The sequence below is a fragment of the Canis lupus genome, chromosome 6 (assembly GCF_003254725.2).
Source record: "Canis lupus dingo isolate Sandy chromosome 6, ASM325472v2, whole genome shotgun sequence".
NCBI lineage: Eukaryota > Metazoa > Chordata > Mammalia > Carnivora > Canidae > Canis > Canis lupus.
The window spans coordinates 71,539,949-71,567,680 of record NC_064248.1 but is presented as its reverse complement, the minus strand read 5'-3'; the positions used below and the strand labels follow the sequence as shown (position 1 = coordinate 71,567,680).

The 27,732-nt window shown below is 42.6% G+C and overlaps 1 protein-coding gene across 1 annotated transcript in view; it reads right to left on the bottom strand.

The window, feature by feature from the left end:
* ERICH3 (glutamate rich 3) overlaps nt 1–25,461 on the bottom strand; it is a 97,567-nt gene extending 72,106 nt beyond the window's left edge. The window contains exons 1-2 of the mRNA XM_025478580.3: nt 25,321–25,461; nt 2,236–2,329 (exon numbers count right to left, since the gene is read on the bottom strand). Of these exons, the coding sequence (XP_025334365.1) occupies nt 2,236–2,329; nt 25,321–25,343 (117 nt within the window). The 5' untranslated portion in view covers nt 25,344–25,461. The remainder of the gene's footprint in view (nt 1–2,235; nt 2,330–25,320) is intronic.
* Nucleotides 25,462–27,732: the final 2,271 nt, after the last annotated feature.

Genomic DNA, 27,732 nt, shown 5'->3' with positions numbered 1-27,732 from the left:
GAAAAATAATAATTGGCTTCATTACTTGATTTTCACACTGCTGTCTCTCCTTCCACTCTCCAACCCAGAATGTAATTTGTCGTGATTCAGATGTTTCTCAGATTACACAGTGCTGCGGGTATCAGACCTTCCAGATGGATTTCAGTTGGCCTCCCTGAAAATGCCAGGAATGGTAGTTTCTGTGTTTCTTTCTTTTTTTTTTTTTTCTTTAATTTACTTGTTTTTCCTTTCTTTTACTCCTTCTTCAGGGCATATTTGTTGTATTTTTTCTGTAGCTTCTGTAAACAGAGGGTGTTATCCTTTCTGGATTGTTCATCTCCTTCCTTTCCACTTAATTATGCCCTGCTCTTTCAGGTCTAATCCAAGCCCCCATATTTCTTAATTTTGAGAACTTGTTGTATAACACTGTTGTGGCAACGTATCCCTTGTGTTGCAAGGGATTGGATACTGATGATCTTTTTTAAATCTTTTACATATCTTTTTTTTTTTTTTTTCCAATGGAAGGAAAGGATATGGTTCCAGAAAGTGTTTCCAATCACAGATAACTCAGTTACAGTCTTTGGAATGTATTGTCCATGGGATATCCTGCCATTTGTTTCCAACTGAGAAAAAAATGTTGAGAACATCCCGTATTGTGGCCCCCTCACCGGTTAACAGGTATCATTGTCCTCGCCCCTCTGGGAGATCTGGTCTCCCCAACTTAGTTCTTTTTTTTTTTTTTAAAGATTTTATTTATTTATTCATAAGAGACACACAGAGAGAGAGGCAGAGACACAGACAGAGGGAGAAGCAGGCTCCACGTAGGGAGCCTGATGTGGGACTTGATCCCAGGTCTCCGGGATCACGCCCTGGGCTGAAGGCAGTGCTAAACCGCTGAGCCACCCGGGCTGCCCCCCAACTTAGTTCTTAAATTCAAGTTCTTAAGCTTGAACTTGCATCAGACTCAGAACACAAGTTGAAAAAGAGATTGGTGGGCCTCAACCCAGCAGCTTCTGACTCAGTAGCTCTGGGCTGGGGCTCTAAAATTTGCATTTTCTAACCAGTTCCCAAATGATGCTGAACGCTGCAGAGTCAGGGACTGTATCTGAACCACTGTTCTAGAGAAATCTTCCTTCTGTGAGTCGTCACGCACATAACCAACGTTCAAAAATGCTTGTTCATGATGTTGGTAAGTAAATACAAAGTCTTTCCCGTTTATGCACAAAGCTCGCAGATTGTTACCCAAAGAAATAATGTTAACAGTAACCACAAAAATTGCAATAAGCGTTGATAAACACATCTCTTATTGCCACCACAATCCTGAGGGCTGGGTGGCATTGTCTTCACTTAACAACTGAGGGAGCTGGAGCTGAGAAAGTGAAGTCCATGAATTGCTCAAGATTCTGTGACCTGTAAACATGGCAGAGCCAGGTTTCAGCCAGGTGTGTCTGAAAACCAAGCCCCAGAGGACAAAAAGCAAGCTCTCTGGAGATCCCCCAGCCAGAGGGCCCCCCACGTCAACAACCAACAACCCTTAGCAACGCAATGCATATCCTGTGGATGCCATGGCAACAACAGTTAAGGAAATCCACTGTGCTTTAAGAAGGTAAACAGCTAAAATCATTACTCACACTTTGTATAACCACACCCTTTTCTTTCAGTGGAAAACTATAGTCTTTTTTTAAAGGTTTTCACTTTAAATACATCTAGAGGCACGGAAATTCTGTGCAAATGATAGTTTTAGAGCTAAGGAAACACACTAATGTTATCAATAAACTATCCAGGAAATGAAACAGGCTTTTAAAATTCAAGGGGGAAATTCTGAACTGTTCATGTCTTCCACACCATATTCTGTGATTATTAAAAATAATATTTTTTTCCCGAAGACAGTGAAGTCTTCTCTCTACGCTTAAATCCCTAACAGTTCCTGGCTCATACGATGTGTTCAATGACTATGTGTTGAATAAATGAATGAATAAACAAACAAGTAAAATATGCTTTTGGGAGCTCCTACGGTGTTTTTCTCAATAATTTATAAGTAGCCTTAGCGGTCATTGTGACCTCTCTTCCTGTCTTTTGAGACACAGCTTCAGAAAGATAAATCAGAGCTCTGGCAAAGAAGTAATTTTTTTTTAAATGAGGGCGGTGGAGGGGGGGATGTCGCTGATTAGCTCAAAAAGAAAAACCAGAGAAGGGAGAGAGGGCTAGAGGATTTAAGGAAACAAGAGGGCAGGTAGGAAATAAACCCAATCTTACCAGCCCCGATCTTAAGAGATGCCGTCTTATCCGTGTGTTGTTAAAATATCCAGTCAGGTGTTTATCGGTAAGACTATTATATGCTGCAAGTAATCTGGAAGAGAAAAGTGAAGCCATTAAGGTTTTATGAAGTGTCGCCTGATAGCCAGGGTGGCTCTAGACGTTCCCATCCCCAAACCACCGCTCAACCCAACCATTCACTCCTCGAGACACCCAGTCCTTCAGGTGCATGTTCAATAAACAGGTATCGAGCACTTATTGTTTTCCAGGTCTTGTGATAAGAACCGGGAGACAGTCCTGACGTGGTGTATTTTGCAGACAGGCATGGAAATCAGACACGAACAACTCGACTGGGGGTGAAAAATCCAACAAAGAAACATGCAAAACTCTTGGGGACACAGAGAAGGAGAGTACAAGCCCCGTGGTCAGGAAAGTCTTCAAAGAGGAAGCCTCGTGGAGAATGTGGAGCTCCTTCAGAGGACTCTTCAGCCTCCTGCTTCACCCTAAATCCTTACACCCACTGCCTCCACAAACTCTTTCGCGTCTTCAGGACACGACCACGGGCCCTCTACTGCCAAGGCCTCTCTCTGACCTGTTAGCTAGTGGATCTAAGACCCGAGATTCACAGTCATCTCGTCTCCCCGCAAACATTCCCCAGTGCCAACTGGGTGTGCTGTGTTCCCTTCCACTCCACCCCCTACAGCCTTCAGTCACATTACAGATCACACGAGACTGGAGGGCCAGGATCTTGGGTGACCCTCGGTATCCCTGTGCAATTATTCACTGTAGACCCAAATACTGCTGTGTTCAATAGGGGCACATGCAGTTTCACCTGGGACTTCCTCTTATGGGTATCAACTTCTAAGTTTAAGATCGCAGCTTTGAAGTCTTCACGTCCACATACATCGTATCTCCAGACAATTTCATAAATTCCACATCCAGAACTCCCCATCTTCCCTCCCCTCCAAAAATTCATAGATTACTTTTGATTTTTAGGGTCTTTTAAGAGTCAAAAGAAACCAAATTGGTTCTTGGATGACAGGTTATCCCGTGGTAGGTGGTCCATCTGAGTCTATAGATCAAAGTTGGAAGCGTTTTTTTTTTAAGTTTTAACTTGGCCTCTCCACTGAGGGTATTACCTTACAAAAGCATATGCACATGCATTTACATGTATATATACATGTAGGCACATGTGTTCATCCATATACATAAATGTGAGTGTATTTACATACCTATGTATATACATAGAGAGGGAGAGGGAGAGATGAAGACAGAGAGACAGACAGGGAGAGAGAAGGACGCAAAGAGGGAGGACACACAAGCCTAAACACGGCCCTAAAATAAGGCTGTCTCAAAAAAAAAAAAAAAAAAGAAATGTATATACCCTATTACTTGCAACAAAGATTTATACTCTGAAAAAAAAAAAAAACCACAAAGATTTATAGTCTGTACATATTACGAGCAGTTGATCCTTAACTTATTTGGAGCCCAGAGCAGGGACTCATATTATACAGTCAAGTAAATGTCATTAGTGACAATTTTACTTGGCTGCCTTAATTACACGGAGATAGTACTGGTGACCTTTTCCTGTCTCTTTTCTCCTTAACGCCCATCTTCGGAAAGTTATATGCTGTCAAATGGTAAGGAAAGTTTAATTCTGGCCACAAAAGACACTGAAAGCAGTTACAAAGCCCAGAAGCGAAGATGCCACAGGAGGGTTGCCGACACATGAACAACTGTAGAAACCATTATTTCGCTGGGTTTATGTAAAAAGACAACCCGAGGGCTTCAGCAATGCACATACGGAACCAGCCCCAGATAATGCTTTGAAACCATCTTTTAAATGAACTGTCTTGGTGTCCTATAGTTCATCAAAGGTTTCCTGTCTCCAAAAGGTCAACACTGTATCCCTTACCCTTTCTGAATCTCAGAATATCTTTTCAGCAACTCATTTCAGAAAGGTGAGCAGGTGTCTCTCGGTCCTAACAATCATGATTCCACAGTTCACAGATTCTTAAGATAAATCATTAGACAGGTATCATATATAGTCTTTTGTCTGTGTTTCAGGCTCAGGTTTTTTTAAAAAAAAAAAAAAATCCCAATAGTTTCGGAATAGCTGTGAGGGCTAAAACCCTGATTAAATGAAATAGGGTCAAAAAGTTAGGATAACGTAAACTTTAACTTCCCCACTGACTGAAAATAATGTTCCTCTTTCAATTCAGAATTTGGAACTTTTTCAATATTTAGGTGCAGAGAATAAGGCTTAGGCAGCTTTGGCACCGGCTCGTCCTAATTCTGCTCTCTCAGGCTCCTACTAAGCGGGTGTGTCCCTGACCCCCTCCCGTCTTACCGAAAGGTCCAGGGGAGTTGAAACCTTTGACCACGTCAGCTTTCTCACCTTTCCCCATTTAGGAAAGGCCGAAAGTCCCTGGTGGGGATGCCATTTGTGAAGCAACTCTTTCCATGGCCATCATACACAACCGGCCTTGGAGGAGAAGCTGAAAAATAATGACTAGGGGGGGGTCCACCTGGGGTCAGTCATTTCTTGCTCAGCAAGTGCCTATTTTTTTTTGTTTTTTAGTTGAAACTTTAACAGGCTGATAATAAGAAATTGCACCGGAGTAAATGATACACAGATTCAGTAAAACAGTTATTATGGCCTGAGTGTTCGTCTCCCCCTAAAATCCGTGTGTTCACATCCTAACCCCTGGTGTGATGGCATTGGGGCGGGGGGTGGGGGGGTCGGGAGGCGATAGGGTTGGGGTAGAGCCCTCAGGAACAGATCCGGGCCCTTGGGAAAGGAAACCCAGAGAGCTCCCTCGGCCCTTTCACCGCTTTTCACTGCCCCCAACACACGCGCCCCTTTCCTGTCTTTCCTGCACGCAGCAGAGCCCTGGGCCCGAGGGCGTCCGCCCACCTGAGCGGGATGATTGTGTTGGCCACCGTGTTGCACCTGGAGCTCCCCACGCCCCCTGGGACTCACCGTCTGCTTCTCTGGTCAAAGCTGGACTTCGGCCCACTCTCATCCTGGCCCCTCCACCCTCCCCGGCTGCCGTCCAGAGGGCCACCGATTGCACTGGTCACAGCGATCACCAGGCCGCGGTGACCACAGCGCTCGAAGGCCATGACGCTCGCACCAAGTCCCAGCACCGAATGCCGAGACAGGCCTAACTCGGTGGCTTCTTTATCCGATGGACAAGACTGCTCACCTACCCCTGCTCTCTGGGTGGAGAACCACCCGCACTGTCTGGCTCAATGCACCGGGGAAGACGGTGCCCCAGGAAACAGGGCAACCCTGTCCCTAGATGGGCCCCGTTTCCCCCACTAAGATACACACATTCCCGCGGTGCGTAGGGATTAGAGGAGCAGGTTGTTAAGTTGCTGAGGGTGCTGCCTTCCCAGCTGCAGTCCTCAGCGCTCACCCCTCGAACCCCTGCCCTCCACCGTGTAGGATGTGTAAATGGGGCCCTGAGGAGCAAAGTCAGTGATTCCTATCCATCTCTCCACCTGCCCCAAAGAGAATGTACCCCATAAAAACCCCATCTGGAAAGACAAGCACTCTAATATTATTAATTCCAACATTTATTGCCACTGACTATTTTCAGGGCATTCCGTTAGATCCTGGGGATCTAGAGATGGTGTGGACACCGCACCCACGGAGTTCCCAATCTAGTGGGGGAAGTATGCGTGGATACACACAGTGTGCGTGCGCGTGTGTATGTGCGTGCGTGTGTGGGGTGGGGGGCATCCTTATTTCTTCCTGTGTCAGAGGCTGATTCCCTCACAAAGAAATAATGAGTGCTTAAGTGCCGCCAGGTCAGACAATGTGCCCTAAGCTGGGCAAGAACTATAGTATCCCCATCCCATTAGCAGATTACACAGCCCCTCCTCACGCAGAGTCTCATTTGATTTCTTTTAGGTCCAGGAATGAAAGCTATTATAGATCTTCCATCTTCCTAAAATGGAAAAGCTCTAAAACAAGATTATCACTTACTGTGAGTCAGTCATTGGAAAGCCTGATGTAGGTAACCCTTCTTGTGATCACAGGGATAGAAGAATTCCCTCTGGCCTTAGCACTCTTGAACCTAACCCCCCTCCCAGCACTGCCTGTTCCCACACTGTCCCCAGTGGGGTAGTGTCCCACTACCCTTGGTGGGAGAGACAGAGGGAGCGGTTAAGACCCCAGCTCCACTGCAATCCTGGCTTCACCGTTGCTGGCTCCATGCCTGGGAGCAAGTGACTTAACTGCCTCGAGTGTCCTCCGTTCCACAAAACACTAGAACATGAACACGACTCAGCCAAGTTCTTTGCCACTTTATAATAAAGGCAGCTTTTCCTCAAATTTCCAATAACATGTTTCTCATTTCTGTCTCGGACCTCATTGGAATGACCTTCACCAGCCACATTTCTAACCAACAATAATACGTGATTATTTATGTGTTCTCTAAGAAGGAAGCCCTCTCTCCAGCTCCCTTTTCTTTTTGAGCTCTCACCAGAATCACAAGAAAATCCCTTCACAAGAAAATATCTGCAAGCCATATGTCTGATATGGGGTTAATATCCAAAATATACAAGGAACTCATACAGCTCAATAGCAAACAATAATAATAATAACACTAATCTAATTAAAAATGAGCAGAAGACCTAAATAGACATTTTTTTCCAAAAATAAAATTATGCAAATGGCCAACAGGTATGTGAAGGGATATCCAACTGATCATCAGGGTAATAGAAATCAAAACCACAATGAGGTATCACCTCACCTGTGTTAGGATGGTTATTCTCAAAAAGAGGGGCCCCTTGTGCGCTCCTGGTGGTACGGTAAGTTGGTACAACCACTATGGAAACAGTATGGGGGTTTCTCAAAAAATTAAAAATAGAATTCCCGTAGGATCCAGCAATCCCACTTCTGGAAATATATCCAAAAGAAGTGAAGTTCATGATCTTGAAGAGTTATCTGCACCCCCATGTTCACTGCAACATTATTCATAATAGCCAAGCCCTGGAAGCCATCTGAGTGTCCATCAATGGATAAATGGATAAAGAAAATGTGGTGACTATACATACAATGGGATATTATTCAGCATTAAAAAAAGGGAAATCCTGCCATTTGCAATAACATGGACGGATCTTAGAGCATTCTACTAAGGTAATGAAATACGTCAGAGAAAGACAAATACCGTGCAATCTCACTTGTATGGAGATTTTTATTTAAATGAACTAACAGAAATACTGAGTGATGGTTGCCAGGAGAGAAATGAAGAGATGTTGGTGAGAGGGTACAAATTTCCAGTTACAAGATGAGTTAGTTCCTGGGGATCTAATGTACAGCACGGTGACTGCAGTTAACAATGTATTGTATATTTGGAGGTTGCCAAGAAATTAGATCTTTAAAAAAGTAATTATGCGAGGTGATGAATGTGTTAAGGAGCCTTGTTGTGACAATCATTTTGCAATAGACACATACATCAAATCATCATGTGGTCCACCTTAACCTTTCACGATGTTATATATCAATGACAGCTCAGCAAAGCTGGAAAAAAAAAAAAAAAAGCTTTTGCATCACACAACTTTTCCAGTCACCACCCCATCACCAGTTCCAAACCTGCTTCCACATTTTCAGGCATTTGTCACAGCAGCATTCCACTTCTTGGTGCCCATTCCTATCTTAGTCTGCGCAGGCTCTGTAAAACGGACTGGGTGGCTTTAACATAGGGAATTGCTTCTCACAGTTCTGGGCCTGGAAGTCTGAGGTCAACGTGCCAGCAGGTCAGGCCCTGGGCGAGGCCCTCTTCCTGGTGACAAACAGCCACCTTCCCGGTATTCTTACATGGCACAGAACAAGCTCCTTTTCGTCTCTTTTTTTCCGGGCACTGATTCCATCATGAGGGCTTCATCCCCAATCCCGTCTCTCCCTAAAGCACCAGCTCCAAATATCATCTCACTGGGGATTGTGGTCTCAGCGTATGAATTTGGGGAGGCCACGAGCATGTAGTCTCTGACAGAAGGCATAATTGTCCTCATTTTGTGAATGAGAAAAAGCCTTAGTTTAAGTCACTAAAGATCACCTAACCTAAAACTGGTTCCTGATAAGATGTGCCAAATCACAGTGAAACACCGCTCACCTGGGCTTGCAAAGGTGGGGACCAAGATGACAGAAAGATAACCGTGAAGTATTCACAGAAAAGTGTAATTCCATAAAACCTCCAGCACAGAAACAGAAAACTTTTAAAGGAAAATTCTTAGGGACAAAATTAACAAATATATAACTTTCATTTGTAATTAGCCATATCCTTAGCATAAAAAAAATTCTGAAATCTTTAAATTATCTTATTCTCCGATATAGATTTCTGCAACCCGCTACGTGATACAGAGTTCCCTAGCAAACTTGTTCAGAAAGAATATAAAGAATAATTTTGACCCCACCAGTTTTATTTAGATCACATTGTGACTTTGCCTATCTGAATTAATGAAGCTTGTACTCGTTTACTATTGCTGCTGTACCAAAGGGCCACACATTAGCAGCTTAAACAACACAGATTTGTTATCTTATGCTTCTGGAGGTCAGAAGTTCACAGTGGGTCTCATTAGACTAACTTCAAAGTGTCATCAGGGCTGTACTCCTTCTGGAGACTCTAAGAAAAGATCTTTTCCACATTCTAGAGGCTCTTCTCATTTTCTTTTAAGGTCAGCTGATTGGCAACCTTAATTCCATGTGCAAACTTAATTTCCCCTTGCTATTAAAATTAACTCATTCACATGTTTTGAAGACTGAGACCTAGATGGACTTCTTTGAGGGGTCATCATTCTGCCCATCACGAGGCTCTTCCTATATGCCAGATGCCAGGGAGCAGAGACACTGGGTGCTGAATGTCATGGCAATAATATATATTGTCCAATGACCATGATCAATCATGCCAGTGATCCTCACTTTCAAAAAGGACACTTCCCAGATGGAGGGAGGCAGTTCTTGGCACCACACCAGGATGTACAAAATAAATTGGATCTGCCAAATGTGAGCACTAAGACAAAAGAACAAGAGGTCCAGGAAGGCACCAATATTCAAACAATAGATTTTTCTCATAAGGATAACCATAGAGAGAAAACTTCTTTAGGTAAATACAACATGTAAAAAGACCGATTAGCCCATAGGATATAACTGGACTCATGTCAAACATCAATTAATGTCACTTAACGTATTTCATTAAATGCAAATAATGATTACATGAAACACTAAGAAAGAGGAAAATTTTGCCAATTGCACTCTAGCAAGCCACAGGTGTGGGCACAAATTATTTCGGCAATGTTAAAATGTGAAAAAAAGAATCATCTTCATATTGATGTAATAGGTTACTATGCATGCTTAATTACCACACATATGTAGTTAAATCTGGGGAAGCGGAGAAAGAGGATATACACAAGAATATGGCAGGGTCCCCATCATTAAAACCCTCAACATGAGGTTAGAGAGAAGGATTTTACACATAAGACAATTAGAAAGCATATAAAACTATATTTTAAAAGTAATAACTGTGGAGTGCTGGAGTTGACTCATACTGGCCCTAATGAGATAAGTGTTGAAATTTTCAGGAGTTTTGCAAGCCACTGATAGCTGGAAATTGGCCATCATGGGAATATTTACACTATAAAAATTAACAAATACTATAAATCAGGGCTCTTTTTCTTTCTGAAAAGCCAGTTTACCAGCACACCACTAACTAAATTTCAAAAGTAAGTGGCAAGATATATCACAGGAGCTATTAAATAAAATGATTGATTGTAGGAGTCAACATATAGAAGTATGCCTTACAGTTTCATCCAGAAATTCATCTTCCATATGCAGTATTTGACCAAAGGGGCTCATATACCCGTTCGACCATTTCCTATCCTCAACAAAAAGAACATGAGGACCCTAGCAAACACATTGACATTTTCGGCAGCATTTCAATCAAGAGATTTTATGCAAGATATCTCTTTACATTGCCACAAATGGAAAGGTTCAACTCACCTACCAATCTGGAAAAACTGATTACATCATTTTATGCTCAACAAAATCAAATGAGACTTAGGTGAATGAGCACAGTTTTATTACTAAAGACGAAGAGCCTAATCGAGAGGTGCTTTGCATTTCAGAGGTCACTAAATCTGTAATTTGCAGAGTTTGATAGTGTTCAAGGAGAGCCCACATCAAGCCTCCAGTGCCACAGCAGGCTTCTAGCAATGACAACCAGATAAAATGTTTCTGCAACTCACTTATCAAGTCCTTGCATTGGGAAAGCAAGTTAAATACATAGTGTGGTATCGATATTGTGGTTTGACTGCCATTGTGTCAACAATTCACAAGCAATGGAGCTCCACCTCCTGACCCAAATGCCTTTCCCCCTGCCCATCAACAGGATCTGTAAAAATCCACAGAACTTCAGCTCTATGAGGAAACTCATCACACTCAAGCCAAACCAACCAAGACTAAGATTTTGAATCTCAGCAAGATTCATAGCAAAGAGGTCAATACAATCTAAACGGGAACAACTTCCCCAAATAAAATAACTGAAAGTTTAAAAATAAATTAATTAATTAATTAAAAACCTGAAAGCAGCACCAGTAACCAGAAAAATAAAGAAAAAAAAAAAAAAAACTATGTGGCTTCCCATCACTGAAAACCGCATGTCTGTCATTTAAGCCTGAGAAAACTTAAGGAATACGTGACTAGACACCTTAACTCTTAACAGGTGCAATGATTTTCCTGCAGTTATTTAAGGCAAATAAATCTATATCAAATACTCCAGCCCAAAGTAAATTTGATGAGATTAAAAAAGGATGAGATTTGGGGCTAGAAGGCTTGAGGTCAAATTCTAATGCCACCCCTTACAAGATGCATGACCCTGGTGAATTCAATTTTCTCTTTGCAATTATCACCACGAAGCCAAGCGCTGTGACTGCTTCCTGAAGTGGATGATCTAAGTGTGCTGGTCTGGAAATGTATTTACCTGGAGCTACGGGATTATAGAAATGACCACATGAGGTCTAGTCAACTCTCTCATTTTATATTCAGGACACTGAGGTTATAAAAGTAGGCATAGCTCTTCAGTAAACTCAGATCAAAGGACTCACACAGAAGATGCCCGAATGTCACAGGAATCCCCATAGAATTGCACTTGTCCCTTTCCGAGGGCCCTTGTCTCCCTACCTTGCACCAGAATTTCCTTCATCATGTTTGACCACTCCCTCTTGATTCGTATAGGCTGCACCGTGGCGCCGTGTCTACAGTAAGCACCCCGCCAATAGTCGTCGAATGAATGAATAAATCAGTTATTGGAAACAAAATATATGGGTCTAATTCTTTGAAAGATATCCTAAAAAAAAAAAAAAAAAAAAATTCCGTGTGTAAGGATCCTCACCTCTTCTTTGCTGCAGGATAATAACCGAAAGTAGTTTATGCCAAAAGAGGTTCAAAAGCATGCTTTACATATTTCGGCTTCTTTAAAATTGAGAAAGCTCAGTGTGGATGATCATGCTGACAATGTTAGTTTTGTTGTTTTGTTTTTGTCAAATAAATGTTTTTGCAGCGTGCTACAAAACTGCATTGAAAGAAAAATTCCTAGGGAGGAAGGGAAAAAAAAACAAAAACAAAAACCTTTTGAGGAAACTTGAAGAAAGGCCGACACAGAAGAGTAATTGACATAAGGGTCAATTATTTTGCAACCCTTTACAAGAAAATTCTTTGCCAACTAAAATTAGACCATGAGTCTCTGCCGCCTGCCACTTTATAGAGGGTGATTGAGCTAATATTATATAAATGATTTTATATTACATTCTTCATTCTTTTTATTTGTATCCAAACCTGCCAGATCTCAGCAATTATGCTAAATATTGATTTACAATTTCTCTCAGCTTATTCCAACGATACAGACAGATGAAAACCATAATACTATTTTATTTATAGCTTTAATATGATGGTTTGAAGTGACGAGTAAAAACAAAACTAGTCTCCAACTGTGCCAACTGCTGGCGGGATAGTTTTGCAATGTTCACAGATGAGGCAATAGGAAAACAGTGCATGGGAAGTCAGTAGGCCTGGGACTCTCCGAGGGTGGACAGGTCCCAAAAGAAGAGGTTTGAGCCTCTAAGCTCTTCTCTGGACACTTCAAAATTTCAATTCTCTGATCAGAAAAAAAAAAATTGTGGCCCCCTTAAAGAAATAGTCATTAATAGAAAAATAGTACGTAAACCAAGGGAGATAAGGGGGGCTATTTGGAGGAAAGGTGGCAGGAGGGAAAGTTCTAGAAACCAATAATTTTCTTCACCAGTATTTATGGATCCCTTAACGTTTTTGTAGTGCACACAGAAAACACTCTATGCACTATAGATTTTAATTCTCAAAACACCCGACAAAGTACTATCATCCACCGTCTTCACAGAAGCGTAAACTAAGGTACGGAGTGCTTGGATAAGTGGCTCACAACCAGCCAAAGGCAGATCCGCAGTTCAAAACCAGGGACTGTTCTGTTCTAACCGCTAAGCTGAACTGTGTCCTACAAAGCACACTCAACAGTCCCGAAGAGCTGGGCCTAGAGAAGAGAAAGCATACGGGGATCAGAAGTGACCGGTTGACCTGTGAGCGTGGCTAAGCAGGGAGGATCATCTCAAATGATGAGTGAAAGTACAGGGAGGACAGTTTGGCTTAATAAAAGGCAAAACTGTCTACAAGTCAAAGGGGTGACATGGGAGGTGGCAAGCCCCACGAGCCTGGGACTGGTCGGTTTTGTAACAACAGTGGAGGGTTTTAAGCAGGGAAACAGCAGGACTCAGATTATCCTACCACCAGAATGCTCCTGCTGTGTCTCGAGGAGGCAGAGGAGGGTGGTTGAGAGTTTCACGTCTCAAGTAGAGTTTCCTGAGCTTGAATCCGAACTATTTAACTATCTCGGCTACTATCTGAACTATCTCCAGGAGATTAGCAACAAGGGCCAAGGTACTTAAATTCCCTGGACCTTGTATCTTCCTCTGAACTTGGGAATAAAAAGAATAGTGCTCCTTTAGAAAGTCACTTGGAGCATCACAGGAGTCAATACTAAAAAATTAGCCAATTACCTACCACATAGTAAACGCTCGATGAATTTGGAGGTTACCATTGAGTTGAGGTACTTTAAGAATTAGATGCGAAAGACTGGAGGATGTGTTAACTAACCTATCATTTCAAAATTCATCCATCTATAAAACCATCCCGTTGTACACTTTACACTTACACCGTGTTGTCAAGTACATCTTAACAAAGCTGGAAAAATCAGAAAAAAACAAACCAAAAAGACTTAAGCAGCATATGCTTTGCCCAAAGATCAAAATGAACACACAATAGCTGCCGCTCACTGAGTCTCTAATATGTGCCAATATTCCTGCAAGGGCGGTATTTATTAGCCCCGGTTTTTGAAAGAGGAAAAGTGAGACCCAGAGAAATTAACTTTCCTAAGCCTGCATAAGGCACAGCTGAGATTCAAAGCTATGTCTCTCTGACCCCAAACCCACTCCTCTTTCTACTACCGCATCCTTTCCTCATATTTTTTTTAAATGAAACAGTGATTTTCTTTGTGGAATACCTTTTTTGTTTGCATGTGGAAGAACACAAAAAATAAAATGATTTTCACACAGCTCCAATCTTCCAGAGACTTCAAGCCCTTGTTTGTGCCCCCTTTGAAATTCTCTAGCCTTCTGTTGAGCTCCCCTGCTGCCTGAAATAGGACTTCGGGATCTGGTTCTTGCCCCATGCCCCTCCATTTGCCCCTGAAACTTCAGGCTCTCCTTTTTTTATTTTTTTATTTTTTGGTGTTTTTTGATTCCGTGGGCTAATCTCCTCACGAGCGGAACCTCAATACTCCTCTACATAGACTGCAGCCTCAGGTCAGCCTCACTCACTCCCTAAGCCCACTTGCCATTCTGGAAGATTCCAGCCTAGGCCAAAGCTCTAAGTCTCAAGTTTGACTGAGAGGAAAGAAAAATTTATAGGAAAGAAGAATTTAACAGTGATAACCTTATGTAAATCCCTATGAATTATGGTGAAACTATCATTTGCTGGTAGTTTGAGAGATTCCAAAGTACTGATTTCAAGGGGAAGAAATATTCAGACTCGCTTTTAAAAGATGAACAGAAATAAATCTGAAATTAATTTGACTCAGTATAAAAGGCAAAGATCTCCCAATTAAAAAAAAATGATAAAAAAACCAAAAAACCAAAATCAAAAACAAAGACCCTAGTATGTACATTTAGTTGTTGGACCTGAGGTTCCAAAAATGAGCAAGAGACAGTAAGTGGAACCTAAGAGCAGCACCAAATTTGAAGTATCGACTTCTCAGGCCAGGCCAGCTTTCACTTGGTTTTATGGCATCCTCGCCTGCTCCTAAGAGTCAGCTAAACGGACAAGTGACGTTGTCTCCTCTCACTTATTCGAAGTCATAGGGCTACGATTGCCCAAGCAATGACAACTACAACGATAATTCGGGTTTCCCCGCTAACCAAAAGCAGACTGTTCTATGAAATCTTTCATGAACCAAAATGCCATAAGGAAGCAATTACCATTGATTTACATGAAAACATTTCTGCATATTCCCAGACCCAAGAAATAACCCCCCTTAAGCTTTTCTAATACCTTAGGACGCATCTTGCTAACAAATGAGCAAAAGAAACCAATCTAAAGCACAGGTCCAAGCACAGTTCAAAGCCGTGGTGGCTGAGGGGAAGAGCTTGGCGCAGCCACTCTTGCGGCTCAGCATCTGCGGGGCCTCCCTAAAGGCTCTCCGCAAACACACGCTCCAGGCTGGTCTTGCTTTTCTCCTTGTTTTATAAAAGCAAAGATCTTCAGACTTCTTTCCACTGGCAAAACCAGGTCTTAGTAAAATAGGTCCTTAGTAAAAGCAAAGTGGCTTAATGCAAACTTGTGATAATCGGGGGATACGTGTACTATGTACTCACAGAGTACTTGTTACCCTCTTTAAAGGTTTCCTGATATTTTATGCATCTCTGTGTATCTTTTATGCATGCATCCAAAACTCTTTCCCAAAACTGATCTCTCCAGAGTGCCTTGTCCAATTAACCCAACTCTACATCTAGCTCAGGACTTGGGTGTGCAAGTTCTCCTACAGAAATTCAGGCTTGTTCACGTACATTAGTACCGACCTCAGTGTTACCAGGCACTGAGTTAGCAGGTTTAACACTTACCATGTGGCAGGCCCTGTGCTAAATGTTTTAGAGGATTGCATTTAGTGCCCACAACAACAACCTACACAACAGACATATTTTGCACATGGGTGAAAAATAAAAAAACAGAATCAGACAGATTATACAGAATTCGTGGAGGGCCTCACACCAGCTGTATGGCAAATCTGAACTCAAACCATCTAAGCCTAAAGCTAGGCAGCTAACCACTGGAGTACCATGCTTTGGGGCACTGAGGGGTGGTACCAGAAGCTATTCCCGAACGCTTCCTTCTCCCTTGTCTGTCTCCCACTGACGTTGTGAAGGTCAACACACTCTTTCTCACACTCCCTTGCAGGTAGGCATGCCCATGGATCCAGTTCTGGCCAATGAGATATCGAAGGAAAGTGCTGGAATGTTCTTGATCTAAAAATCTTCTGAGCCATCTTTTTCCTTCCTGTTTTGGATGCTTTCATAAAAAAAATTTATAATGACTAGACCTAGTGTAATCACCTGGCTACCATTAAGGAAAAGACCAAGAAAATTGTACAGGCAAGGACCCAAGTCCTGATAATCCAAAAAGAAAAAAAATAGAATCGCCTACCACCAGACTACTGGTGAAATAAGTAATAAATGTTGTTGTGGTTTAAGGCACTATTCACTTGGCTTTCTGTTACCTGCCGTATTCAACTGATAAGATACTTATTCTTAACTGATAAAATTACCCTGCTGCCCTTGCAGAGCAAAACTCAGTGATATTCAATGACTTCTGAAAGCTTTAAAAAGAAAAACTGTTTAGGTTTTCTTCAAGAACTCAGATGAATTACTGGAACACATAAGTGCTTAATATGATAGCTTAGTAACCAGCACTCCACACTCAGTACTGAGTACTCCACACTCAGTAAATATTAATTGAATGAATGAACAAATATGCTCTTGAAACTGATCATAAATGATCAATAACATACGAGACCTATGTCAGTAATTATGGAGCTAAGTGCAGGGCACAGTCCTGATGTCCTCGGAGGACCAAAATACCTCGTAGAGAGGTATGGTTTCTACCCTCAAAATGTTTGTAGTTACAAGAGAAATATGAAGACAACTGGAATGCTATGAGGGAATTGCCTTCTTAGTATGATCTTAAAAACAGTACTGTCTTAGAAACAGCCTTTCAAACAATATAGCTTTGCCAGCAGAGCTTTAAAAGTAGGATAATACATAGGAAAATGGAGAAAAAAGAAAATGACCAAAAATCTATGCTCATCAATGGAAGGATTTCAAGCAATCCTTATTTTTTTTTCTTTTCTTTTTTGCTCAAAGCAGAAATTTTTCAAAATACAGATAAGGAAGAAAATTAAAAAACAACTTGGATCCCTAGTACCCAGAGATCTGAGATCCGAAGTCTATTAATCTAATTTACAGCAGATTATTTTTATTTGAATCTAAACAACAGAAACAATGTTATTATAAATATCTTGGAGCAAGCTATGAAGAGAAACAACTTCTTAATATGAGAGCCACATAATATTCACAAATATAAAATATTACAATCCATGGCATATAGAGAATGTCAGATTAACTGCTACTATAAAACACTATGATTCAATTCAATTTAAAATCCTTAGTTTTTAATGCTGTTTCATAACTACTATGTGCAATTTATATTGTCTGTTTAGTTCCCTGCTGTTTTTTCCCTTGTTTCAATATTTTGCCCTAAGAATTTTCATTAATTTATAAATGTTTATTATTATTACACGAAAATAATAACAGTCACAGAAAAATGGATCACCAGCTTAAAATGTTCAATTTTCTATCCCATCCAGTGTAAGATGCTGAGAGGTAGGGAGTAATTTGATTACGAATCAGACTAAAAAGAAAAGTTCAATACTTATCAGTAGAAACCATTGACTTATTATCTTAATTACTTCTCCTCACTAGTGCTTTGATCATATTTTCTGTTTGCTTTGAGTTTTATCTTCCTTTTCAACTTTTGGCTTCCAATCTCCACTCTTCATGAGCCTCATATTGTTAAATCATTTCTTTTCAATAACTACATTTCTCACAGAGGCCATCTTTAGCTTTTGCAGGACCAAGTAATAAAGAGCCTCAGCAGGGACAAACGGGTTGTATTAGTGTGGTGGGGCTGCCATAATGAAGTATCACAGAATGAGGGGTGGGGGGTAGGTGGGGCTTAAACAACAGAAATGTATTGTCTCATGGTTCAGACTAGAAGTCCAAGATCAAGGTGTCAACAGAGTTGGCCTCTTCTGAAAGCCACGAGGGAAAGATCTGTTCCAGGCCTTCCTCTTTAGCTTACAGATGGCCATCTTTTCCATCACATGGTCTTCTTTCTGTGTGTGTGTCTGTGCCTGAAGCTCCTCGTCTTATAAGGACATCAGTCATCTTAGATTAATGACCCCACTGACCTCCATGAACCATAATTACCTCTTTAAGACCATATCTCAAAATACAGTCACAGCTGAGGCGCTGGGAGTTAGCACTTCAACGTAGGAATTTGGGTGGAGGTACAATTCAGCCCAAAACACAAGCATAGCCCAAAAGATGACCAACTGAAATATATAACATAGATTTAGATATGAACAAAAAAAAGCCACGCTTTGATTCCGATTATCTGTGTTGGCAAACAGAAAAGGATCATTGATGATCCATCCAAAAGGGGAACAGATACCTGCTGGATCCCACTACATCCGTGTAGGTGGTTTGGATGGATGTGGAGAGGATAATGAAGCTCTCCAAAGAGAACCCCCAGAGCACTGGGCGGAAGAAATTTCACTTCACAGTGATCTGCCCATAGACCAAAAAAGGAGTTAACCATACGTAAAAGACCAGAAGACAAGAAGAGTGAAGGGCAGAGGGAAACCCTCAAGAGAATGGAAAGTTATTAAGGAAGCCTGACCCATACATCTACACTTTGAAATGTTCATTTTTAAAGTATGTGTCTTGAGGCTCACCATAAAAACCAATGCTTTGATAACAACTCTCAAAAAGCTTCTAATCCTAATATTGACAGAATTTCAGTAAGGCATGATTTTTCAGCCACATCTACTAAACTCATAACATCTTTTCCTCTTTTTCTCTGGAAAGACATTAATCCAGAAAGGCAAGCTCTCAGGTAAATTACTTTAATCCAGATATATTTTCGGATATAACAATCTGCAGCAATGATGTTGTCAGTGAAAGACGTGTTCCCTACTTGGAACTTCTGGAAGATAGAGAGTTATTTAGAGCTTCTAGTTAGTTAAAAAAAAAAAAAAAAAAAAGCCCAAATAGCTTCTGATCAGTTAGAAACCAGAGGTATACTGGAATCCTATCTAACATTTGGGTTGACATTTTCAGTCAGCATAAGATGCAAATATATGGTCAAAAATATCCTTAAAAATCATGAGCTTAACCCACAAAGTACAATACTCATGGTTGTGTATATGCCGCACTACTCAGTAATTCTTTGTATGCATAAATTTCAGAACCATGGAGGTAGGCCAAAGCAAGGTACTAAGACAAAAATCAAAATGCAGCGTTTATACACTCAAATAAGTCGCCTCTGAGGGCATTGCCCAAGTCTTACTCAATGCAATCAGGAACAGTAGTTGATCACCCAAACCAAAAATTAATTTAATGAGGCAACTATATATAAATACATTTACTTTTAGTAGCTAATTGGAACCGAAAGCATAAATGTCTGTCAGTTCACAATATTTATTTTAGTTTGTAGTGCCAAGGGTTTTACTTTGACTATGGCTCCATTGATTGTCCTCTTTGCTTATCCTTTTGAAAAATATAAATCATATTCATAATAAATTATTTGGGATTTCAAGTTTAGGGAAAGGTGATAAAGATACTTACAGATCAATATAAATATTGAATCCTAGAGTTTATTTTATTTTTTTTACAAATTTTACCCCCACCTAATTTAACCATTTATTTTAAACCCATGGACATTTATAAAATCATTCCAAAGCCTACACTATTTTCAACTATTTGTGAGGGAAATTGAGTAAGTCATTGGCAGGAAAGATCTAATAATTCAATCTGTATACTACTTCTCTTGGTCTGTAGCAATATTATTAATTAAAGTCAAAAAGATGATTTCAGTACTATCTTCCAGAATCTAAAATTTTCATTGAAAATTGGTATCTCTGGAAACTTTAAGTCTTGAAAATACATAAACACCTAGGCCCAGATTATTTGAGGCCGATCTGAATTTTAAAAATTGGGTCACAGAAGTTCCATTTTCTCATCTCCCCAAAAAACTTTTTGTAGTTATTAATAATCAAAATAAGTTGGGGAAGGCTCCACGGTCCCCAGTTGGAAATATCTTTCTTCAGTAGAAATTACGAGAAAGGAAATGGGATGCTTCAGTAGACTGCACCTGACAGTACCCTGTTCTCTACACCAGAAGTGTACATACTGGGATACGCGCATTTCTTGGATACCTAGAGACTTACAACCCGGGCAAGGATAGCTTCTATTCCCGGGGAAGAGGAATTAATTTCTATACCCTATAGTTTCTTCTGTGCTCTCCTAACAAAAAAATGCACCTCCAAGTCATATCGATCCCCCCTCCTTTCCCTTTTATATTCATCTTTCTATTTTTACAAAAGAAAGGCATACCTCCCACCACCCGGTGTCTGATTGGGGTGCATTGAACTTAGAAAAATATCTGAAAAATAAAGGGACAATTTGAAGTATTGCAGGGTTGTTAATACAACTCAACTTTCTTGAGTGGGCAACTAATATGATTGCAAGTAATGTCCAATCCTTTGCTTTCAACACAATTGAAGGATCACATTTGAAAGATCACTGAAAACATTTCTTGTCAATAGATCACTATGTGATTTTGGCATATAATTCTGAAGGTATTCAAAGAAGTGAGTGATGTTCTTTCAGCAAATCCCCGTCCAATCCCATCTGTGTACGTGAACAGGTTTGTTCAGCAAAGGGATAAGGGAAGACATCCCATCTATAACAAAAAGAGCAGACTCCATAACAGATGATCAGAGAAGAAGTCAAGATAAAGGGACATATTCAATTCACTCGTTTAACCAGAAATGACTTATTCTTGAAGTTAAATTGTCAATATGAAATGGGGGGGGGGTGAATAGAAACTACCCAATTTGAATTCAAATATTTAATGATGTCAAGTCTGATTTTCGGTGTGACACAGATACTTTCGGTGGTGGGAGTGAGGAGTCAGCAACGAATAAACTGGAATGTCACTACAACCATATGAAGCACTACGCTTCGCTAGGAAGCCAGAGACACCACAATAAATCTAGTTAACATTCATCACCACACGTAGTTCCAGATTTTGTGTGAGTGTGTATAAGACCTTTAAAAGATCTACTCTTTGAGCAACTTCCAATTAAAAAAAAAAAAATCAACAGTATTATTAGCTCTAGCCACCACACTGTGCATTACATCACCATGATTTATTTATCAACTGCAAGCTGGTACCTTTTGCCTCCCTTCACTCACTTCACCACCACCCTCCCCCGACCCTGGCCCCTGTCTCTGGCAGCCACCAATATGTTCTGTTCTCTGTATCTATTAGTTCATTTGTTGTTGTTGTTTTAGATTCCACATATGGGTGAAATCATACAGTATCTGTGTTGATCATTTAGCGGTAGGTACAAATATTGAATTATTATGTCGGACACCTGAAACTAATGTTATATGTTAATTATATCATAATCTTTAAAAACTCCCTGTTGGACCAAACAAACAAATAAAAGGGTGAAGGGCCACAGGCACTCCAGTTGTAAATGGCATGGTGGGTTTATGATTTTTTTTTTGTCACTTTTGGATATATATAAATTAACAATTCTAAAAATTAACAATTCTACTCATAGCAGTTTTCACCTTGCCTTTGATGAAGAAGAACTGAGTTACCAGGGAGAACTAGGGATGTGCTGATTCTTTCTAACCCACACTCCAGTATATAGACAGTCCCCAGCGTACAAGGGTTTGGCTTGTGATTTTTTTTTTCACTTTATGAGGGTACGAAAGCAATATGCACCCAAGAGAAAAGCATTTTGAATTCTGGATTCTGATCCTGTCCCGGGCTAGTGATATGTGATATGACACCCTCTGGTGATGCTGAGCCTGGTAGCTCCCTGTCCGCCAAACAGTCCCCAGGATGAACAACTGACACCCCTGAACCATTCCGTATGTAGCCAGATAACCATTCTGGTGTTCCCTCTTGGTACAGCGTTCGGAGGATTACATGAGCTATTTGCCACTTTATGATACGACAGGCTCTGTGTGAGATGATTTTGCCCTAATATATGAGCTAATGTAAGTGCTCTGAGCACATTGAAGGCAGGCAAGGCCAAGCTACGATGTTCAGTAGGTGAGGTGTGTTAAATGCATTCTGGCCTTGGGTTTGTTGGATCGTAACCCCGTCGTAAGTCGAGGTAGATCTGTGCCCTGTCACCACACAAACCCTCGTTCACATTAAAAACACATACATTAGTAAGCCTACATTAAAAAAAAAAAAAGAAAGACAGAAAGCGTGCCTAAACCTTGGAACAATCTTTCCAAACACACATCTTCTGCATTTTTATCTCGTCGTAAGCCACACAGCTCCCCAGTCTTCCAATTCCTCAAAGCAAATTCACAGACGAGTGTGACTATCTCTACTGAGAGCCACGCTTATCTTTCACGCAGGGAGTCAACTTCCCATGGATCCAGGGACTATCCTTTGAAGGAGTCGGAAGAGCCGTATCATCTCATCCTCATGCATGCATGACCGAGGGGTGTACAACTCGGGGACCAGCACGCGACCCACAAAAACCCACAGACGTGCACGCACACAAATAGCAACCCGCAGTGAGGTGTAGCAAACCCGAGGGACTATCAGCCGAAATTTTCCACTCTAAAACAATTCCATTAGAGAGGGCAGTGCCAGCAGCCGTATTTTATAGTTGACTTCCCCCAAATTACAATGCAGCTCAGATTCAAAGACTTTATTATAATCTTTGGCAGAAGTTTTTAAGACCATTTTTATTTACTCCAAACTCTCTCCGAACTAAGTCAGCACAGGCCCTTTGCAAATTTTACATCAAGTGTTTCATGCTGTAATTAAGTGAGCGGCGCAACTCAAAGGAAGCACCAAGGGAAAGCATCGGGGCGTCACTTATTGATCGGTGGAATTTTAGGGATTTGGACTTTCTGTTTCATTGTACGACTACACTTCATTACCATTTATCCTTAAAATGTAATAAGTACAAACCGCTTCAGCAATGATGGAAAAGCTCTCTCAGCTTTAATGAAACCTTTTATTTGCTACTGAAACTTTTATTATTTCCAAATGGTGGCATAGGCAAGAAAAATAATCACTACTTAGGTTGACAAAAGAACTTGAGCAATTTGAATAATTTTGTTCTTGGGTGAATTCTAAGGCATTTAGAGCCGTTGTCTTTTGTGTTTATTGTTCTCATTTACTCCCGATGAACTAAAAACAAAACAAAAAAATGTACACATGAACACACTATTACAAAATAATTTTCTGGTGATACATCAAGATACTAGATAGTTAGGAATCACTGGTCAGATGTTGATCTGATCTAGATAAGAATTTCTATATATCTGGGCGGGGGGTGGGGGTGACTGGGTGATGGGCACTGAGGGGGGCACTTGATAGGATGAGCACTGGGTGTTATGCTATATGTTGGCAAATTGAACTCCAATAAAAAAAAATAAATAAATAAATAAATAATAAAATTAAATTTTAAAAAAAAGACTGTCTACATATCTAGGGCTCCGATACACCTCAGCCATCGGCCATGAGAGGCAATGCAGAGGAATTGCTCAGTGCACAGGCTCTGAAACTGGACCGCCTGGTTTTGCTTTCCAGCCCTGACACTCCCCTTACTTAGAAATTTCCAGACCTCAGTTTCCTTCCCGGTGAGAATGAGGGGGACTAGAATCTGCCTCATGAAATGGGTGGGAAAACTCAATGAGGAGCTTCATGTAAAACATTACTCTAAAGCCTGGTGCATGGTAAACACTTGTTGGGCTCATGGTAACAAATGTTCAGCTCTAAAACCGCTTCCCTACATGAAAACATCCCCCTCTAGACTGGATGCGGTGTCAGAAAATACCATCCATTCAACACTTACTGAGCTTTACTTTATGCAGAACATTGTCCCTAGGTAAAGGGGGCACAAAGATTAGTAAGACATGGGCCCTCCTCTCCAGGAGCTTACAGTTTCAGTGCAACATTAGTGCTGCCACCTTAGTATCCTTCTTTTTTTAATTTTTTTCCTTAGTATCTTTCTTGAAGAGTACCATGAAGCATATTCTTGCAAATTGAACACCAATAAAAAATAAATTTATTATATATAAAAAAAAGCATACTCTTTCCCTAGGTCATCAATGTTCCTCTTTTTTTTTTTTTTTTTTTTTTTTTTTTGCATGTGCTTGGAACTAATGGAGCTTTGGAAAAATTTCACTCCAGTTTCTGAAATCTTAATCATGCACAATTTAATAAGCAGCTACAGGTTTTCCCACATTTTAAAATGGATGATTAAATGGTCTAATAAGATTCTAACTTAGCCAAAAACTTGAAAAACATAGGAAGACAACCATGACTGACGCATTCATTTTCCCGAATGTGGACACGCTGCAAAAAACAGCAGCTGCAGGGAAATAGTGCCATTCACAACCCACACGACCCAGGGCTAACTAAAACTGCACAGGAGTTGGGCATCAAAGCAGCAAAGTACCCAAGCCAAAGTCAATTTGGGATAAAATGAGAGGAAGCTTGTTGAGTCAGAGCTACATTGCTTTCCAGAAAGAAAAAAAAAAGAAAAAAGAAAAGAAAAAAAAGTTGCAGAATGGACTTCCAACATGGCACCTTGCATACCTTTCGTTTTTCAAACATTTTGTTTATGTCACTACACTCAGAGAGAATTCATTAAAAAATAAAATCTTTAAGTTCGACCGTCAATCCCCAAACCCAGCGACTAATGTGGTATTTTTCAGACGTCACAGACTCCAAATGATCTTAAATATGTTGTCCTCGGCTAATTCGCCGCTCTTGAAAATGTGCAATAAATCCAATTAAAAAGGAAAACATTTTCAAATTAGTTGCAAGATCAACTAGGATATTATCTGCTTACTAGATGTATCATAATAATAAAAAAAAAACATCTAATAAGCATCACATTGTTTAATTCGGGAGGAAATTGGATAGTCTCCGTTCCAACAAAAGGACCAAGGCCTTTTTTTCTTAATTTTTATTTTTTTTAACAGCATCCAAGAATGACTGTGTTAACTTTCTAGAAGAGATTGTATAATTGCCAAATACATCTTCTGGGGAGTCACCGTGCCCAGAGCAACCGGAGATCGTGTGTAAACACAGGAGGACACAATTCCTTCCTTCGCTCCTTCCTCCCCAGCATCCTACCGGGGGGAGGGAGGGGGGACACGCTTGTAAAGATCCCCGCGACCCTGAACTAAGGGGCACCCGTCACAGTAGAAAGCTCCCCGGGCATCCAATCGACTCACACCTCGTTTCTATGCAAAAGGCCCCCGCGAGGATTTCGCCCTCAGCCCCCAGTCTGCAAAGGGATGCGCATTTGGGGCGACCCCTACTTCTGCATCGCCCCGCCAGCGTCCGCCTCCCTCGTGCACGCCTGGCTCCGCGGCCTTTGATTTCAATCCTTCCAGAGCGAGACGTCAGGAGGCGACCCGAAGCCGAAGCCGGGAGAGGGAGGGCGGAGGTAGGAGCCCGGGCTTGCTGCGCCCGCTGCGCCCCGGAGCCGCCGTACGGGCCCCCCGCCCCGCGCGCTCCCCCGGGCCCCCCGGGACCCCCGGCGCCCCCTTCTCCGCAGGGCGAGGCAGGGCGGGGTCGGGGGGCGCAGCGGAGGCACTTACCCAGCGGGGGGAGGGTGGCTCATTTTCGCAGGATCCCTGCGGGCCCCGCGGCGGGCGCAGGCGCAGGTGCAGGTGCAGGTGCAGGTGCGCGGCCGGAGCGCGCTGGGGCGGCGGGGTCGGAGCCAGCCCCGGGACCCCGGGCCCCCCGCCCCGCCCCGCCCCGCCGCTGCCCCGGGAGGGAGGCGCCCAGGGAAGGCGAGGCCCAAGCGCGGCGGCCGGCGCCGAGGCCGCTCCTTCCAGCCCCTCTGGGCCCTGAGGTGGGAGGAGACGCGCGCCCCGCTCGTTGCCCCGGGCGCGGGTTCCCAGGCACCTGCCAGCTGAAAACACCACGCGCGCGCACACGCGCACAGACACGCGCACACACGCGCGCACACACACACGCACACACATGCACGCACACGCGCGCGTAAACACGCACACATATGCACACGCGCACACATGCACACACGCGCAGACACATGCATACGCGTGCACACATACACACACGCGCACACAGATACACATGCACACACGCACACGCACGCACACGCGCACATACATGCACACGCGCGCGCACATGCACACACATGCCCGCACGCACACATGAGCGCATACACACGCACACACATACACATGCACACGGGCACAAACACATGCACGCGCACGCACACACATGCACGCGCACGCACACACACGCGTGCACACACATACACATGCAGACGCGCGCACACACATACACATGCAGACGCGCGCACACACACGCGCACGCACACACGTGCACACACCCATGCACACACACACACACCACTGGGTAGGCTGCTGTGCCTCCTGCCAGGCCCTGGGGAAGGAAGGGCCGGGGCAGGGTAAGAGGATCCAGAGCTGCTCCGCGGCCAGGCGCGGTTTGCAGGTACAGAAGGGCCCCCGGATGGCAAGGTCAAGGGAAAGAGACCGGTCTTTCTCAATCTTTTGGGGTTCGATTTGGATTCTGGTCTCGAGGCCTGGCCACCGGGTCATTTCCTCGGGGGAAAGTCTCCACCCTTGACCCCACAGAGGGCCCCAGCCCCCGCAGGCAGCGCCCAGAGCCCTGAGGTTCCCAGGGCCAGGGGCTGCCGTCTCTCAGCGACTGCAAGGCTCGTGTTTAAATCCAAACCATGTTTTTTGTTGTTGTTGTTTTGTTTTTTTTAGCCAACTTCCCCCTGACTACTGAGTCAGCCACGAAGAACACAGAAGACAACAACACACTTGTGTTCATTGTGGATGTCCAGGCCAATCAGCACCAGACCAAAGAGGCTGTGGAGAAGCTCCTGGAGGTTGTGGCCAAGGTCTACACCTCGGTCAGGCCTGATGGAGAGAAGAAAGCATATGTTCCACTGGCTCCTGACCATGATGCTTAGGATGTTGCCAACAAACTTGGGACCATCTAAACTGAGTCCAGCTGGCTATAAATCCAAATATAAATATTTTCACCATAAAAAAAATGAATCCAGCCTGTGGAAGGCAGGGCTTAGGTGCAGCAGCCTGGATTCACATGGGAGGGCCTCAGTGTGGAGGAAGCTTAAGGCACTGGACTTAGATGACCTACCCCCAGTCCTGTTTTGCTTTGTCAGGCTCTTTGTTGCTTGACCTACCTCTGGCCTCAGGTTCGCCCTGTGCACATGGCAGGTTGGACACGGCCGTGGTGGCTGAGCCCTCCACGGATCTCCATTCTGGCTCCGACACTGACAGGTGGGGTGGGCTTCGCTCACTGGTGCATTCCGCTTTCCCACCATCATACAGACCCACCGAGCATGTCAGAGTCCACTTTCCTTCACATGATGCTCAGGTTCCCTCATCACTGGACCCCTGAATCCTTCATGAGCCCCACAGTGACCGTTTTCTCCATGTCTGCTACCCTAAACTCTAGAAAAACCGAATCTCTCACTATCACATGGACGGGAGCACACTTCTTTCCTTGACCACTTGACTGTTCGTCTTTCAACACGTAGCTTGCACACCACCTCCCCTGGTGTCCCCAGGTGTGTTGATGACTTCCACCTCTGCAGCCCACTCTCCCTGGACTTACAGGTGGGGTGGCTGTCTTTCCTACTTGAACGTGAGCTCCTCTATTTCATGTGGTACATGGATTTTATTTCTCTGTCTTCTCAGAAGCAAAGAGCCATTCCACAAACATTTGATGTATAAGTGAAGGAAACAGCCTCTTAAAATCTCTTCAAAAACCAGGATTCAAATCCAAGTCTGATCCTAAAGCCCCCAAGTATTTTTTTTTTAACAGTGACAACATTCCTTCCCCCATGATTCCTGGGAGTTGTCGCAAGAGTCCTATTTCCTCCACTATCAGAGTTTTCTGACCTGAAAGATCAGAGCTATCCCAGCAGGGGGAAAATAGAGTTCTAGTTCAATAGCTTAGATCCTGAGACTGAGGACTCAAGGCTG